Source organism: Onychomys torridus, chromosome 3, assembly GCF_903995425.1.
Source record: "Onychomys torridus chromosome 3, mOncTor1.1, whole genome shotgun sequence".
Lineage (NCBI taxonomy): Eukaryota > Metazoa > Chordata > Mammalia > Rodentia > Cricetidae > Onychomys > Onychomys torridus.
The window spans coordinates 151,860,376-151,877,708 of NC_050445.1; the positions used below are offsets into that span (position 1 = coordinate 151,860,376).

Genomic DNA, 17,333 nt, shown 5'->3' on the forward strand with positions numbered 1-17,333 from the left:
TTTTTGAAATAGGGTTTCTCTGTGTAGCTTTGCGCCTTTCCTGGGACTCACTTGGTAGTCCAGGCTGGCCTCGAACTCAGAGATCCACCTGGCTCTGCCTCCCGAGTGCTGGGATTAAAGGCGTGCACCACCACCACCTGGCTTTATGTTTGTGGGGGTTTTTTGTTTGTTTGTTCGTTTGTTTTTTGTTTTTTTGAGACAGGGTTTCTCTGTATAGCCCTGGCTACCTGGAACTCACTCTGTAGACCAGGCTGGCCTCAAACTCACAGTGTTCCACCTGCCTCTGCCTCCCAGTGCTAGGATTAAAGGTGTGCGCCAACACCACCCAGCTTCAGTGGGGCTTAATAAAATGGTTCCATATAGGTTTGAAGCTTGGGGGTTAAGAGAAGCACTCAGAAAGAAAGACTGCAGTGACATGAGCTTAGGCTCTCTAACACAGTTGCCCTTTGGCTGTTTCAGCTCTCAATAGCCACACCCTCGTAGTGGGAGGAGTTGATTTGTTTGTTTTGTTTTGTTTTTCGAGACAGGGTTTCTCTGTACCTTTGGAGCCTGTCCTGGACTAGCTTTGTAGACCAGGCTGGCCTCGAACTCACAGAGATCCACCTGCCTCTGCCTCCTGAGTGCTGGGATTAAAGGCGTGCACCACCACCACCCGGCGAGTTGATTTTTATAGTGCTAAGGCTGGAGCCCAGGCCTGTGCAGCTGAACTAGAACACTGCCACAGGCTGTGTTCCCAATCCTGCTTTTTGTTGTTGTTGTTTTTCTTTTTGGTCTCCTGTGTCTCATGTAACTGAGTGAGGCTGTCCTCAAACTGTGATCCTCCTGCCTCAAACTCCTGAGTGCTGAATTATATACTCACACCCTCCTCCCCTTTTTGTTAGACCAAGGAAGAAGTACCATATCTGTGCCCTCTTCTCTGCCCTCTTCTCTGTGTCTCTGTGTTTGTAGTCCCCTTGCTCACTCTCTTCACCATTGTACCCCACATTTGGACCAGTGAAGGAGGAAGTCACATAAGGTGTAGTCTGATGTCCCCTTATTGGCATTCAAATCTCCACCTCTGATTTTTGAATACGAACATAAGTAACTGTACCTTATAAAATTTTTATTCATGCCGGGCAGTGGTGGCACACGCCTGTAATCCCAGCACTCGGGAAGCAGAGGCAGGAGGATCTCTGTGAGTTTGAGGCCAGCCTGGTCTACAAAGCGAGATCCAGGAAAAATGCAAAGCTACACAGAGAAACCCTGTCTCAAAAAACCAAAAAAAAAAAAAAAAAAAAAATTCATGATATTTTTCAGAAGTATTTGTTTTTTGTTGTTTTTAAAGATTTATTTATTTATTATGTATAGAGCTTGTGTGACTGCAGACCAGAAGAGGGCACCAGATCTCATTACAGATGGTTGTGAGCCACCATGTGGGTGCTGGGAATTGAACTCGGGACCTCTGAAAGAACAGTCAGTACGCTTAACCTCTGAGCCATCTCTCCAGCCCAAAGTATTTGTTTTTGAGACAACATCTCATGTAATCCAGTCTCGCTTTGAGCTCTATGTAACTGAGGATGACCTTGATCCTGCTTCTGAGTGATCGCTGATAAGCAAGTACCTGGTTTATTTGGAGCAAGGAATGCAATTTAGGGCCTCATACATGCTATGCAAGCACTCTACCAACTAAACAACATATCCTGTGTGCGTGCGTGTGTGTGTGTGTGTGTGTGTGCGCGCGCACGCTCAAACTCGTGTATTCACAGACTTACTCTTAATCTTAAGGAGAGACCTCGAAGCGCAGTGGAACAGCTCTGTCTGGCTGAAAGTGCTCGGCCTAGGATGAGTGTGGAAGAGCAGATGGAGAGAATAAGAAGGCACCAACAGGCCTGCCTGAGGGAGAAGAGGAAGGGCCTGAATGTTATAACTGTTTCGGACCAGTCACCCCTACAAAGTCCTTCCAGTGTGAGAGAGAGTCCTTTCAGGGTTACTCAGGTGTGTTGACTTTTGATTACATTGCTTCTCCCCCCACCCCCACCCAGACAAGCTTTCCCTGTGTGACAGTTCTGGCTGTCCTGGAACTCACTTTGTAGACAAGGCTGGCTTTGAACTCACAGAAATCCACCTGCTTCTGCCTCCTGAGGACTGGGATTAAAGGCGTGCGCCACCACCACTTGGCTCACTTTTGGCTATTCTTTTTTTTTTTTTTTTTTAAAGAATATTTTTTTAAACTTTATTTTACATGCATTGGTGTGAAGGTTGCAGGTCTCCTTGAACTGGAATCACAGACAGTTGTGAGCTGCCATGTGGGTGCTGGGAAATGAACTCAGGACCTTTGGAAGAGTAGCCAGTGCTCTTAACCTCTGGGCCATCTCTACAGCCCCTGGCTATTCTTATCTATCAGTCCTTTCTATGTGTTTGTTAAGAGGACTGGCTTACTTAGTGTGCTGTAAAGGAAGGACCAGCCTAGCAGTGATAGAAGTACCACTAGCCATTTTCCTGTTGTTCTGGGCTAAGTAAGTAGTCATCACAAAACTACATCCCCAGCCCTCAAAGAAAGTTTTTATTTTGAGACAAAAACCTCATAAATTGGGCTGGAGAGAGATGGCTCAGAGGTTAAGAGCACTGGCTGTTCTTCCAAAGGTCCTGAGTTCATTTCCCAGCACCCACATGGTGGCTCACAACCATCTGTAATGAGATCTGGCGCCCTCTTCTGGCCTGCAGGCATACATGCAGGCAGAACACTATATACATAATAAATACATAAATCTTAAAAAAAAAAAAAAATAGAGTAAAACCAACAACAAAAAATGCTTTAAGTCTAGGCAGTAGTGGCAGAGACCTCTAATCACAGCATTTAGGAAGTGTAGGTAGAGGATTACAATTTCCCCACCAGCCTGGGCCACATAGCAAGACCTGTCTATAATCCTACCAACTCATGAAGCTGAGGCAAAAGACAATTCATGGCCAGCCTGGGGACAAGACCTGATTCAAAACAATAACAAAAATGTGAGTGTGTGAATAAAAACTGCTGTCTGTCTTTTGAGCAGACTCTAAGGAGGGATGGTGACGTTCAGGAGCCAGACACTGTCCGCAGAGAAGATGATGTAAAGCCAGTCCGTGAAACTCCAGCAGCAGAAACCGTTGAGTTAGAAGAAGCTGAACCCCAGAATGTGGATCTCAGCAGAAAGGTAGAAGTGGCAGATATAGGAGGGTGGTGGGGTACTTGGAAGATTAGATCCAAGGAACTAAGGTGTGCTTTTCAGAGAGCTCTAAATCTAAATGAAATAATAGATTTTCTTTCATTTGCTTGATGTATTCACCACATAGAAATATCACCCAATGGCTACATCAGCAATGTGTATCATGTGTCTAAAAGACTTTTAGTAGTAAATGATGTTTATATCTTTAATATACTTAAATCTAGACGTATCCACAAATATTTGTGATAATGTATAATTTGAGGGCATAATTTTTAAACAGTGTGATCATTTTAGCTTTAATAATAATATTAAATGTGGCAAGAATGCTCTGAAAAGCATTTTTTCTTTATTTTGTAGCTTAAAAGAACTGAAAGTATTTTTTATGAAATGCTCTTCACATCTGAGCCAAATGGGATGAATTCTGAGGAAGAGATGGATAGAGAAAAGCATAAAGGTCAGGCACTGGAAGATGTTCCATACAGGTAAGAGCTAAAGAAGAAAGGAACCAGCTGTCCAGAAAGCTGGGAGGCTCTTTCTAATGATCTGTTTATTTTTATTTTATGTGTATGAGAGTTTTGCCTGCACACACACACACATACACCCCACAGAGACAGGTGGGTCACAGGAGCTCTTGCCCCAGCCAGTCTAGCCAAATCCAAGAGCCCCAGGTACAGTGAAGAAACCCTGGCTCAGAAAATGTAAGTGGGAGAGCAATAGAGGAAGAGACCCAATAGCTCTGACCTCCACATACCTAAGCATGTGAACATTCATACAGCCATAGACATTAAGATCCTATCTGGCAATACAGTGAATAGACCTTTGGAATCCTAATCAAACAATCATAACCTGGCATTATAAGAGAGTCAGGAAAGTTTTGGAGTACTGACTTGATAAATAATGGTGTTAAAGTTTAAAAACACATGCCAGGGGTTGGAGAGATGGCTCAGCATGGGCCCTCTTATGGAGGACTCTGGTTGGATTCCTAGAACGTGCATGGTGGCTCACAGCTGTTTGTAAAAACTCCACTTCCAAAGAATCTGATGCCCTCTTCTGGCCTCTTTGGGTACTGTGCATAAAAATGGTGTGCAGACATACACGTAGACTATACATAAAATGAAAATTGAGGGCTGGAGAGATGGCTCAGAGGTTAGAAGCATTGGCTGTTCTTCCAGAGGTCCTGAGTTAAAATCCCAGCAACTACATGGTGGCTCACAACCATCTGTGATGAGATCTGGTGCCCTCTTCTGGCGTGCAGGCATACATACAGGCAGAACATTGTATACATAATAAATAAATCTTTTTAAAAAAAGGAAAATTGAACAAATGTTGGTTTAGGGAGTCAGGGTTCATGTGCAGTTTAGCTGAAACACAGGCGGTAAAGTGGGGAGTTGCTGAGCTGAATAGCAGCTTCCTAGATGATTTACTCCGGTCTTTCTCTGTTTGTGTTGTATAAGAAAGAAAATAAAATTATTTACAAGAAAAACATTAAGTTTGGGTAAGGTGACCTGCTGACGTCCCAACAACCTAAGTCAGAAGTTCATTTTTTAGTAAAAGGGGGGAACCTGTAGGTCCCTGGTCCCCATTTTGGGTAACTGTTGCCTTGCTTGCTGACCTTGACCTTGATATCCTCCCTATGCCAATTCCCTGCCAGATTCCACCCTCCTAAATGCTTAAGGGATGTTCCTTGTCTGTGTATCCAGTATATTGGGCATTAACAGCTTAGATACAAGATTGTAAAACATCAGGAGTGGGGTGGGGATTTAGCTCAGTGGTAGAGTGCTTGCCTAGCAAGTGCAAGGTCTGGGGTTCGATCCTCAGCTTAAAAAAAAAAAAAAACAAACAACAAACAACATTAGAAGCGAATTTCTGCCCTCCGGGGTTCTCCCATCATGCTGTAAGCCTGTATTTAAGACCTCCTCCCTCCTTCAATAAATGGCATTCAGAATTCAAGAAAAAAAAGAAGAGGGGGTCAAGATCATGATGGGGAAACCCACAGAGACAGCTGACCCGGTCCTAGTTGGAGCTCACTGACTCTGGACTGACAGCTCAGGAACCTGCATGGGACTGAACTAGGCCCGCTGAATGTGGGTGACAGTTGTGTGGCTTGATCTGTTCGTGGGGTCCCTGGCAGCAGGACCAGGACTTATCCCAGGTGCATGAACTGACTTTTTGGAGCCCATTCCCTGTGGTGGGATACCTTGCTCAGCCTTGATACAATGTGGAGGGGCTAGGCTCTCCTTCAACTTGGTATGCCAGACTTTGTTGACTACCATGGGAGGCCTTATCCACTCTGAGGAGTGGATGGGGGTAGAGCGGGAGGGAGGTGGGGAGGGAGAGGGATTTGGGGTTGGTATGTAAAATGGAAAAAAATTTTAATTAAAAAAAAAAAAAAAGAAAAACATTAAGTTATTAAATATAGATGGTGGCATCTTTTCTGTATGAGTGGGTCTTAGCACAGGCTAGCTAGCCTAGCACTCTCTATGAAATCAAGATGACCTTGGACTTGTGATCTCCTGCCTCCACCTCCACCTTCCATGTGCTGGATTGCAGGTGTGCACCACACACCCAGCATCTGTGTAGTATAAGTTTGCATTACAAGGTTAAGTATGGTGGCACATACCTGTGGTCTCCACATTTGAGAAGCTGAGTCAAGAGGACCAAGTTGAAGAACAGTCTAGACCATGTAGCCAGATCCCATAGCAGAAGAACAAAAGAAACTGATGGTGTCCCGCAAGTGTTAACATGCTACTCTCTTCTCCTCAGCCCCCAAGAAGAGGCGGAGATGAGAAACCATCGGGCAGAAAGCCACCCTGAAGAAGTGCAGAGTCTTCATGAAGAGGAGGAAACTCGAGCTTCTTCTGAGTCACCTCCTGAGGTTCCCAGAGAGAATCAAACCACAGGTACGTGCATGTGTCCTGCTCCTCATGTAGGTACTTGTACACGGGGAGTCCACAAGGGAGAATCAGCTGTCCCTGCTCCTCTGCCACCCAGGCTTAGGGCTCAGAGGATTGGTTCTCATTGTCTTTTCAGTCATGACCCAGTAAACTACTTCTGAAAAGATTCTAGAAGAGCCATGCATGGTGACTCACCTGCAGTTCCTGTACTCTGGAGGTTGAGGAAGTTCAAGGCCAACCTGCACTATGCCATGACCTTGTCTCAAAAAACCATCAGGCTGGAGAGATGGCTCAGTGCTAAAGACATACTTTGATACCACATCCGATGCCTTGAGTACCTGAGATCATGTGCACCCACTTCTACACAGACATACATGTTTGTTTGTTTGTTGTTTTTGAGACAGGGTTTCTCTAATAGCCCAGGCTGTCCAGGAACTCACTTTGTAGATGAGGCTGGCCTCAACTCACAGAGATCCATCTGCCTCTGCCTCACTAGTGCTGGGGTTAAAGAAGTGTGCCACCACCGACCAGCTACATAATTTAAAACAAAGTCTTTAAGCAATGCCTTCCTACATGGAAATTTTTCCTGCTTGCAGGCCTGGATTCTTGGAACCCACAACCTGATACTTTGTTACCTGATACTAAAGTTACAGGACCATGCCCTTGCTCTTGCCTGGCTGATACCATGGTGCACACGGGAATTCCAGTGGGAAGAGTGGACGGTTCTCTTTATTCTCTGTCTCTCTTGAGTTTTGTGTGAATGTAGGGGTGGAAGCTTGGCCTTCACACACAAGTTCTTCACTCCTGAGGCTTCAACCTCAGGTTTCTCGTGGTTTTGAACCCTTTTTTCTTCTTTCCGGCGGAGTTTTGGAGGATTGGAGTGGGGTTAGGTGTGCTTTTAAACAGTTTGCTGTGGTGCTGCTTCTTTTTTTTTGGGGGGGGGGGGAGGTTCAAGAGTTTCCTTGTGTAGACCTGGCTGTCCTGGAACTCACTCTGTAGACCAGGCTGGCCTCAAACTCAGAGATCCACCTGCCTCTCCTTGCTGAGTGCTGGGACTCAAAGTGTGCACCACTATACCTGGCCTCTAAGATGTTTGCTTCTTATACTCTGTAAGCAAGACACACTTCCAGTCCTCCAAACTCACACTCTCAGGACAGCCTGACACCAAAGAGTAACAGCAGTGAACTCAGTACCTGAGGGCGGGCCATCCTTAGCAGTGTCTGTGTGAGCCATGTTCCCTAGGGGAATCCTTCAGTACTAACCAGGCAGTGCACACAGAGGCTTCTCACTTTGTGATCACCCGAGCCCTTTGCTGCTGCGCAGGCTGGGACAAAGTGCTGTAGTGGTGAACCCACAACATTAACAGCTCTCTGGTACTTAGCTGCCTGTGTGTAACAGACAGCTGGCAGCTGGCCTCAGCAAGGAAGGAAAGGATGGCTTTTTAATCCCAGCACTCTGGAAGGGGAAGGACAAGGACAGGCAGATCTCTGAGTTCTAGGTCAGCCTGATCTACAGAGCAGGTTCCAGGACAGCCAAGTCTACACAGAGAAACCCTGTTTCAAAAAACCAAAGAAAGAAAAAGTCTCACCCCTCCCCAGCCCTGTGGCATTGTGGAGATCACAGCATCAGAAGCCACCCTCCATGGTGTCTTAAAAATGTCATCTTCTGGCCTCTGGACTGGAGAGATGGCTAGTGAGTAAAGGCACTTGCCACCAACCTTGGCTACCTGAGTTGGATCTCTAAGCTATCTTCTGACCCCACAAGCATGCGAGCGCGCGCGCGCGCGCGCGCGCGCACACACACACGCACACACACACACACACGCACACACACACACAAATATTAATTAGCTTTGTTCAAAACAACACATGTGTATGTTTATATATATATATATACATGCTTGGGTGTATGTACTTATCTTCTGTTTTCTCGGTGTATTTTAGTGAAAAGTCTGTCCCCGTCTCCTGAGCCCTCCGAATCACCAGACCCACCTCCTCCGCCAAAGCTCGCAGAAGGATCGCATTTCATGTGTGTGTAGTCTCAGAAGTATGTCTTCTCCTTCTCTTTTGTCCCTGTGGAAGGGTATTGTCCTTGGACTGCCTGCATTTCTTGGAACAGCAGTACAAGTGAATTAACTCTGGGCTGTGCACTGCCAGCGCATCAGGCCTGTATCTGAAGCCCAGATGGTAGCTTAGATTTCTGACATTGGCTTTGGAGAGACTGGGTCTGTGACAGTGTTTTCCTTGGTTCCCGGCCTGGGCCAGACCTCCTGGAAGCCCTAGCTGTGCTCCGACCTGCCCGAGCTCAGGGCTGAGGATGCATTTGCAGTCATTCCATGCTCACAGGACAATGTTGGGCACTTAGTTTGGCACCTCTGCCTGGTGAGTAAGCTTAGTGTGACTTGGTTTTTTAGAGGCCGAAGTGATGCTACATGGTTAGGATGCTGGCGTCCTGGAGGCGGAGAAGGCGCTCTTCTTGCGGGGCCTCTGAGACTGGTTTAGAATTGAGGATAGCTTTCTGAGTCGCTGCTTCCTTTGTTTGTTTGTTCTGTTGTGCCATGTATGTATGTGACAGGCATGAGTGTGCACAGCAAGTGTGCATGTAAAGGACAGCTTTGTGGAGTTGGTTCTGGGATTGGACCTTGAGTTGTTAAGTGGCGGTGGCGGTGGCGGCACTGCTTAGCTATCTCACTGAGCCCCGGGCCTGCTTATCAACAGCATAGACAGTGCTTCCATTACCATCATTTTGTGCTTATAAGTAAATAGTCTTCTTTTCTTGAAAAACTAAAGTAGAATGAGAATTTGTATGGCTTTTCCATGTTTTCTCAGCATCTACCACCTGTTACGGTGCTGGCAGCTTTTCAGTTACCATAAATTCCCAAGTCATCAGTGGTAACGCAAACACTCAGAAAATCTTCTAATTTAACCCATCCATTCTCGCAGCAGGGCCCATTGTCTGGAATCTGTCTTCACCCTCGCTTTTGTTGTATCTCGTCTCTCTGTCCTGAAACGTGATGTCAACTTTGGTTTGAGGCTGTCTGTGTAGAGCCCAGATGCTTCTGCGGGTTGTAGTTCAGCCTCTGCAGTGGCTTGAGACGCTTCCTAGAGTGACCTGTTATGACAGGTGGATCTGTGTCTTGCCTTTTCTTTTGACTGTGTATAGCTGACACTGGTGACAAATGAACAGCACACAAGGGAAATAAACATGCCATGCGGCCGAGTGGATGGCCTAGACTTACATTAGTGAAGAGATGGCCATTGAGAACCATTCACAGGGCCAGGTGTGAGGACACGAGTTTAAAGCCAGCCTGGTGTTTACACAGTGAGCTCCTGGGGCCAAGGCTGCATAGTGAAACCCTGTCTCAAAACAAAACACTATCTACAGGAGCTAAACATGTAGCTCAGTTGGTAGAGCACATACCTAACATACATGAAGAATCTGGGTCGGTTCCCAGAACTATGCATGATGGTGTCTTAGTGCTCTATTGCTGTAAAGAGTCACCATGACCATGGCAAATCTCTGGTTTTTTCAAGACAGCGTTTCTCTGTGTAGCTTTGGAGCCTGTCCTGGATCTCACTTTGTAGACCAGGCTGGACTCGAACTCACAAAGATTCGCCTGGCTCTGCCTCCCTAGTGCTGGGATTAAAGGCGTGTGCCACCACCGTCCAGTCCATGGCAACTCGTATAAAGGAAAACTTTTTTTTTTTTGCCAGAGCTGAGGACCGAACCCAGGGCCTTGCTCTTGCTAGGCAAGTGCTCTACCACTGAGCTAAATCCCCAACGCAGGAAAACATTTAATTGAGGTGGCAGCTTACATTTCAGAGGTTCAGTCCTTTATCATCATGGAGGAGAGCACAGCGGCATGCAGGCAGACTTGGTGCTGGCGAAGGAGCTGCTACATATTGAACCACAGGCAACAGTAAATGGACTGAACTAGCTTAGATTGAGCATAGGCGACCTCAAAGCTCACCCCACAGCAACACACTTCCTTCAACAAGGCCACACCTCCTAACAGCACCACTCCCTTTGGGGGCCGTTTTTTTTTTCAAACCACCACAATGGTACACACCAGTAATCCCAGCACTTGGGAGGCAGAGGCCGGAGAATCAAAAATTCAAGGTCGTCATCGGTTAAAAAGTGAGTTCCAGCCCAGCCTGAGCTTCATGAGGCTCAATATCAAAACACAAAGCCATTCACAAGAATTTTGTGGCTTACTAAACAGGCTTTAATGTATGGTACAATAACCACTCCTCTAACAAAGGATGGTCAGAGCTCAAAATGCTCCAGTTTGGTAACTTGTTACTGGATTTTGTCTTTGAACTTTGATTCCAAGTGGCATTGGTCATTACATCCAGGCACAGACATCAGCAGATCTTTTCTCATCTCCTGTTATGTGACCACCCTACACAGCTAACCTGTGGAACACACTGTCACTACTGACATCTCACCTTGTGTCTGTCATGTTTCCCTGTGCTTGTAGTTTTGGTGGGGTGTAGGAATCCTCACAAATGCTGCTGCTGGTTTGGTGGTTCAGTAAATTAGTTTGTGAAGTCGGGCAAAGCTATTCAGTAACAAATTTGAGACATTTTCCTGAATTGCTGTTTAATGGCGTCACACACTTCTCTGGATTCTCAGTTGGACTTGCGGAAATAAAGGAAGTACCCTTCTGTGTGTTCTGTGTTGGGGTTTTCCAGGCCATGCTGGTCACTTCTGTTGTGCTGGCTTAGGTACTTTGGGACACTGCCGTTCATTAGCTTTGCGGATGTCAAAAGTAATTTCTCCTCTCTTGATTTCCAGCTGCACTGACGTCTCTTGAGAGCACACAGAGCTGAAGCTGTGGACCCTCAGCCGTGTAAGAAGATGTTGTACAGTATACCTTAAATCTATGAAATTCATAGTTCTGATGCTTCTGACCACAGAGCATCGTTTTATCACCTTTGGAAAATGTTTATTCCAAAATAGCTTTAATGGCCCACATGTGCACTCCGTAGTCTCAAGGTCACCATCCTCCACTGGCTTGCTGCTATGAGTTCAGAACACACCAGTCAAGGTGCTTCCTCCCGTGCGCGCGCTCCATCCAGAGCTTGCTTAGTTGCAGTCCCCAGATTTGGATGCTTACGTCTAGGTGAATTTATGTTCCTTTGGCTTTTTGGCAAAGCTGTACTCTCCTGTGAAGCTTGTTTTCTTCCTTCTTTCCTCGCATTTTGGCTACTGCAGTGCTTTGTTTGACACTTGATTTGTAAAAATTTTATATAATATATTTAAAATGTGTCGTTTTATTACTGCTAAGTGAAGTATGTCCTGTTTTCTGCTATAATGCTTCCTTGGTCTGATTACAACGTCAGCGGTTACTGCCATACTCTGTCAGCTTCAACACCAATGCTATTGCGTAGCTTTTCTTTAAAAAGCAGAACAATTACAAGTGTAGGTATTCTGAAGTACTGGGCGTTTACGTCATTGAAATAGATGTGTACAGCAATAAGCAGGCTTTTAGATCCAGTACTCAGTCTGTGTACAGATGTAATTATGTTCACTGTGCAGATGTCACACAGTGAGCACATGTAACAAAGGCTGCTTACTAGAGATTAATGCAAATGTTCATATCTCATTTCTTTTTTATCATGTTAAATAAATGTTGATGTTCTTAAATCACTTGTGTTAGAATCTTTTTTTCTCTCCTTCCCCCTAGCCCCCAGGGTTTCACTATGTAGCTCTGGCTTAGAAAGACAGCCTGCCTCTGCTTCCCAAGTGTTGGAATTAGAGGTGTGCACCACCACATCTGGCTAGAGTCTTTTTTTTCTTGTCACTTAAAATGGAGAATCTGAGACCTGGAATGTAACCCAGAGGTAGAGCACTTTCCCAGCATGTATGAGTCCCTATGATTAATTCCCAACACCAGAAAAAGAAGAGGGAAAAAAATCAGAGACCCAAGTGAAAAGTGGCGTTTTAATCCTGCCTCCCTGGGCAGCACCATTAAAGGCCTTGTGTGTCCAGCCCTCCCATGACAGAGTAAAGGAACCTGAAGCCAGAGAAGAAAATGGTGCTGACCACGGTCATCCACTTCATGACACAGTGTAGACCACCATATCATTGTTCTGACTTCACATAAATCCATCAGCTCATCACCAATGGGCGCAGTTAGTTTTGTGGAGTCTCCTACCCAGTTTCCATGTCTCCAAGTTGCAGTCCCAGTAGGCTTAGGGAGTGAACATGGGGAGGGGCTGCTTCTCTGCCATGGGGAACTAGACACTGTTTCTCTTGAGTGGGGCCCTCAGAGATGGTTTCTTTAGAATACATTGTTTGCAGATGTTCACGCTCTTCAGAATCAATTACGTTTCCTTCCTCTCCAACCTTTTGTTCACGCTGTGTATTGTTCACGGAGTACAAGGAAATGCTATGCTTTCTGGATTCCCATGCAGATAGCTCCAACCAAGTTGGCCCTAGTCAAGTCAGTCCCCCATCCCATGATACACTAAGGAGGATGTAGACTTAATTCAAAATGCAGATGAACAAAAACACATGCACTGCAAAAGGAAACAAACCAACAGTGCTTAGCCTGAGTGTAGGTCAGTGAAGATGGGTCAGAATCGTGTTGCAAGCTCAGAGTCTATAAACGCAGTACCTTTATGTAACGGTGTCAAACGGACTATGCCCCTCAGTCATAACATGATAGAAGGCAGCTTTGCCATGATGAGAGATGGTTTGGTTTTTCTCCTGGCATTCTTTGGGCTTCTTTAAGGGTTGGGGTTTGGGGAGGGAGGGTCTCTTTATCTTTTTTTTTTTTAAAGATTTGCTTATTGTCTTTAAGTGTGTTTGTGTATGTTTGTACACAAGTTCAGGATCTCACCGAGGCTATAGACACCAGATCCTCCTGGAACGGGAGTTACAGGAAGTTGTGAGCTACTGTTATTCCCACTACCCCAGTTTTGAGCCAAATTGAAGCAAGCTTTAATTAAATACCAGCCAGGATAATGGATGGGCTCTGGCTAGTCTGTTCTGGAATTTCCAGAAGATGGCCATGAACTATGTTAACCAGGTTCTTATAAAGGCAAACCCAGAAGGCTAAGTACTTCCACCTACATCCAAACTGGGGTAAGCATACATCCAGATGCATTTCCTGCCCAAGTACCTCCCACCTACGTGTGGTCAAGCACATCTGGTACAATTAGGTCAAACAAACTTGTTTAGGGAAGTGAAAACGTGGCTTGTGTCTCAAATGAACAACAACCTCCAGCACCTCAGGAAATACCTGTCCTTGGACAAGGGCTTATAAGTCAGAGGCATTTTCGTTTCATGGCTCTCTTAGGCAAAGTAATTAAAACTTAAAAGATAGCTTTCTTTCTCACCCTGCCTGACATGGGTGCTGGTCACCGAACTTGGGTCCTCCAGAGAAACAGTATACACCCTTAATCCCTGCCATCTCTCCAGGCCCTACTTACTTTATCTCACCTGTATATTTCTAAGTGTTTGTGTGTACACCATGTGTGTGAAGGTGCTCTTGGCCAGGAGGCCTTCTGATCAGCTTAAACAAGTTTCAAGTGATTGTGATCTGTCTCTTGTGGGCGTTGGGAACCAAACCTGGGTCCAATAGAAGAACAGCAAGTGTCCTTACCCTGAGCAGAGCCTCTGGCTCTGCCCCACGAATGGTCCTAAGGTGGAGTAGCTGATGTAATTTCTGTAAATCATCTTCAGTGTCAGAGGAACTTTGGAAGCATATCTAGCAGAATCGATCACTTCTGATTCTCTGCCAGCTGAACTGCCTGCCCCTCTGCCCAATGAATGCAGAAACTTTTTTGTTATGCTAAAGTAAAATACTTGGGAGTTTTCCCCAAATTTCCTTGAATTCGTCATGTGCTGGTTAAATATAAATCTGTAGGAAGTGGTTTGGACTTTTAAAGTAGGCTTTTTTTTTTTTTTTTTTTTTTTTGGAGCTAAGGATCAAACCCAGGGCCTTGTGCTTGCTAGGCAAGCGCTCTACCACTGAACTAAATCCCCAACCTTCCTTTTTTTTTTTTTATTTGTCAATTTTGAAGTTTTAATTATAATTATAAAGTAATTCACATTGAAAAGTCGACTAGAAACTTGAAAAGGCGAAGGGTAATACAGCTGGCAGAACTAACTGTGCCATGGGTTCGAGCCTGTGGCAGCTCTTCAGCATTAGATAGAGCGGGACTGATGTCCCTGTGTGTGCACCACTCAGTGCTTCCTGGTCTCTGGGTACAGGCCCTGTCTCAGCTCTTTCCTAAGGTCTCCATCTAACAGGCTTTTGACATACCCCTCCAGGGAACATGCTGCAGCTGTTAAATTGTTCAGGCAGCTGCAGAGAAGGAAGAGAAGCAGACGGGCTTGGTCTGTCCTTAGGCAGAACCATGCTTTTCACAGTGAGGGAACACTATGGTCACTCCTGTGCGGGTGACAAAAGGCTTACAGAGGAAGATGGGGTGCCTCCTTTTACAGGGCAGAAATGACTTACACATCTGCAGAAGCTAGGAGATGTAGCCAATTACTTCCATAGTCCACAAGGAAAGCTGGGAGGTGTAGTTTTTCTGCAGGAGACTCATTCCTAACTCAGAGAATATAAAAATGCAGGGCAGGGGTGTTATAGCTGTTTTCTGCTAAGGAGGGTGTTTGGTGGAGGGGGCAGTTCTGAGTCCATTAAAGAGGGGATCCTTGCTGCGCGGAGGTGGCACACACCTGTAGCTGGAGTTTTCTCCAGTCCCGCCCGGCCTGTTGCCAAGAAAGTGCAAGGCCCTGGGTTCGGTCCTCAGCTCTGGGGGAGACGGGGAAGACAATCTGCAAAAGGGCATTTTTCCACAGGCCAGGTACAAGTCTTTTTTTTTTTTTTTCCTGAGACAGGGTTTCTCTGTGTAAACACACAGTAAACACACAGACGCTTATATTAATTAAAACCATTTGACCTAATGGCTCAGGCTTCTTGCTAGCTAGATCTTACACTTAAATTAACCCATAATTTGTATTTATGTTTAGCCACATGGCTTGATACCTTTTCCCAGTTCTGCCTTCACATCTTGCTTCCTCTGTGTCTGGCAGGAGACTCCTCTCTCAGCCTTCCTGTTCCCAAAATTCTCCTCTCTCTTTGTCCCACCTATACATCTTGCTTGGCTACTGGCCAGACACCACTTTATTTATTAACCAATCAAAGCAACACATTTACAGCATACAGTGCAATATCCACAGCGCACACCTGTAATCCCAGCACTCGGGAGGCAGAGGCAGGTGGATCTTGGTGAGTTCAAGGCCAGCCAGGTCTACAAAGCAAGTTCCTGGACAGCCTCCAAATCTACAGAGAAACCCTGTCTCGAAAAAACAAAAACAAAAACAAACAAACAAAAAGACTTGTATCTGGGGGGCTGGAAAGATGGGTCAGTGGTTAAGGGCACTGACTGATCTCCCAAAGTTCAAATTCCAGCACCCACATGGCAGCTAACAACTGTCTGTAACTCGAAGATCTGACCTGCAGGCAAAACACCAATGCACATAAAATAAAAGTAAATAATTTTTTTAAAAAATTGGTGTAAAAAAAGACTTGTGTCGGGCGGTGGTGGCGCACGCCTGTAATCCCAGCACTGGAGAGGCAGAGGCAGGTGGATCTGTGAGTTCGAGGCCAGCCTGGTCTACAGAGCTAGTCTAGGACAGGCTCCACAGCTACAGAGAAACCCTGTCTCGAGGGGGAAAAAAAAAAGACTTGTACCTGGCCTGGGGAAAACGCCCTTTTTCAGATTGTCTTCCCCACCTCCCCCAGAGCTGAGGACCGAACCCAGGGCCTTGCACTTTCTTGGCAAGCACTCTACCACTGAGCTAAATCCCCAACCCCCCCTTTGTTTTGTTTTGTTTTGTTTTGTTTTTTGTTTTTGTTTTTTGAGACAGGGTTTCTCTGTGTAGCTTGTACTTACCTGGATCTCCCTCTGTAGACCAGGCTGGCCTCAAACTCACAGAGATCCGCCTGGCTCTGCCTCCCGAGTGCTGGGGTTAAAGGCGTGCACAACTTTTTTTTTTTTTTTAAGATTTATTTATTTATTATGCATACAGAAGAGGGCGCCAGATCTCATTACAGATGGTTGTGAGCCACCATGTGGTTGCTGGGAATTGAACTCAGGACCTCTGGAAGAGCAGTTGGTGCTCTTAACCTCTGAGCCATCTCTCCAGCCCCACACTGCAACTCTGACAAAGGAAAATATTTAATTGGGACTGACTTACAGTCCACTATCATCATGGCAATAAGCATGACAGCATTCGGGCAGACATGGTGCTGGAGAAGGAGCAGAGAGTTCTACATTCTTATCAGCAGCCAGCAGGAATAGAGAGTGACACTGGGTCTGGGTTGAGCTGAAATCTCAAAACCTCACCCCCGCCCACCCCTGTGACACAGTTCCTCCAACAAGACCATACCTCCAATAATATCACTCCCTATTAGTTTTAAGGTAACTTTTTTGTTACAGATTTTTTAAAACCACACCCAGGGGACTTACAAATCCTAAAATTAAAAAAAAATCGTAAAACGGGCTTACAAATCCTGAGATAAAAGAAAATTCATACTTTAGCAAAAGTTTTAGCCATAGATGTAAGAGAGGCGTTATTTAGAATTAAACAAAACCAAGAAAAGGAATGTGAGATAAGCAGCCACAGTCCCTATTGGGAATAGTTTCCTTTTTAGCTGTTTTTAAGCATATAGTATCTTTTTTTTAGGCTGTTTGATTTTTTTTCCTCTTTTCCTTGTCATGTGTCAGGTGGCCACTGTAGGAGGCACAGAGGTCTTGTGCGCACAGGTAAACACTAGGGGAACCTGGAATGTTAAATACATGGGGTTGTTCTTTCAAAGGAAGGGATGCATCACCTGTTATCCACCAAGAAGGCTGGCTGGCCTTGGTTAACAGCCTGGTGACCTTGGTGCTATTGGTCCAACAGGAGACCACACCAGATCCTCCCCCAGACCAATACTATAAACTTGTTTTTCTCAGTCAGTCTACACAACACATCTCTATGGAGGTGTCACACGTACTTTACAAAGAGTCTTGATGCGCCGGACAGTGGACACCTTTAACCCCAGCACTTGGGAGACAGAGCCAGGAGGATCTCTGTGAGTTCGAGGTCAGCCTGGGCTACCAAGTGAGTTCCAGGAAAGGCGCAAAGCTACACAGAAAAACCCTGGAAAAAACAAAACAAAACAAAAAAGAGTCTTGATGTATCAATCTCTTTTATTTGGCTTACTTTGTACTTTATTGTATACGTGGGACTG

The 17,333-nt window shown here is 45.6% G+C and overlaps 1 protein-coding gene across 30 annotated transcripts in view; it reads left to right on the forward strand.

Annotated features, from left to right (window-relative positions):
- Plekha5 (pleckstrin homology domain containing A5) overlaps positions 1 to 11,725 on the forward strand; it is a 181,521-nt gene extending 169,796 nt beyond the window's left edge. For 13 of the 30 annotated variants that reach the window (XM_036182506.1, XM_036182516.1, XM_036182507.1 and 10 more), the window contains 6 exons: positions 1,765 to 1,974; positions 3,030 to 3,170; positions 3,540 to 3,664; positions 5,946 to 6,082; positions 8,020 to 8,122; positions 10,874 to 11,725. In XM_036182506.1, coding sequence (XP_036038399.1) covers positions 1,765 to 1,974; positions 3,030 to 3,170; positions 3,540 to 3,664; positions 5,946 to 6,082; positions 8,020 to 8,114 — 708 coding nt within the window. In that variant the 3' untranslated portion in view covers positions 8,115 to 8,122; positions 10,874 to 11,725. The remainder of the gene's footprint in view (positions 1 to 1,764; positions 1,975 to 3,029; positions 3,171 to 3,539; positions 3,665 to 5,945; positions 6,083 to 8,019; positions 8,123 to 10,873) is intronic. The other 17 variants (XM_036182503.1, XM_036182514.1, XM_036182504.1 and 14 more) reach the window with 2 other exon arrangements.
- Positions 11,726 to 17,333: the final 5,608 nt, after the last annotated feature.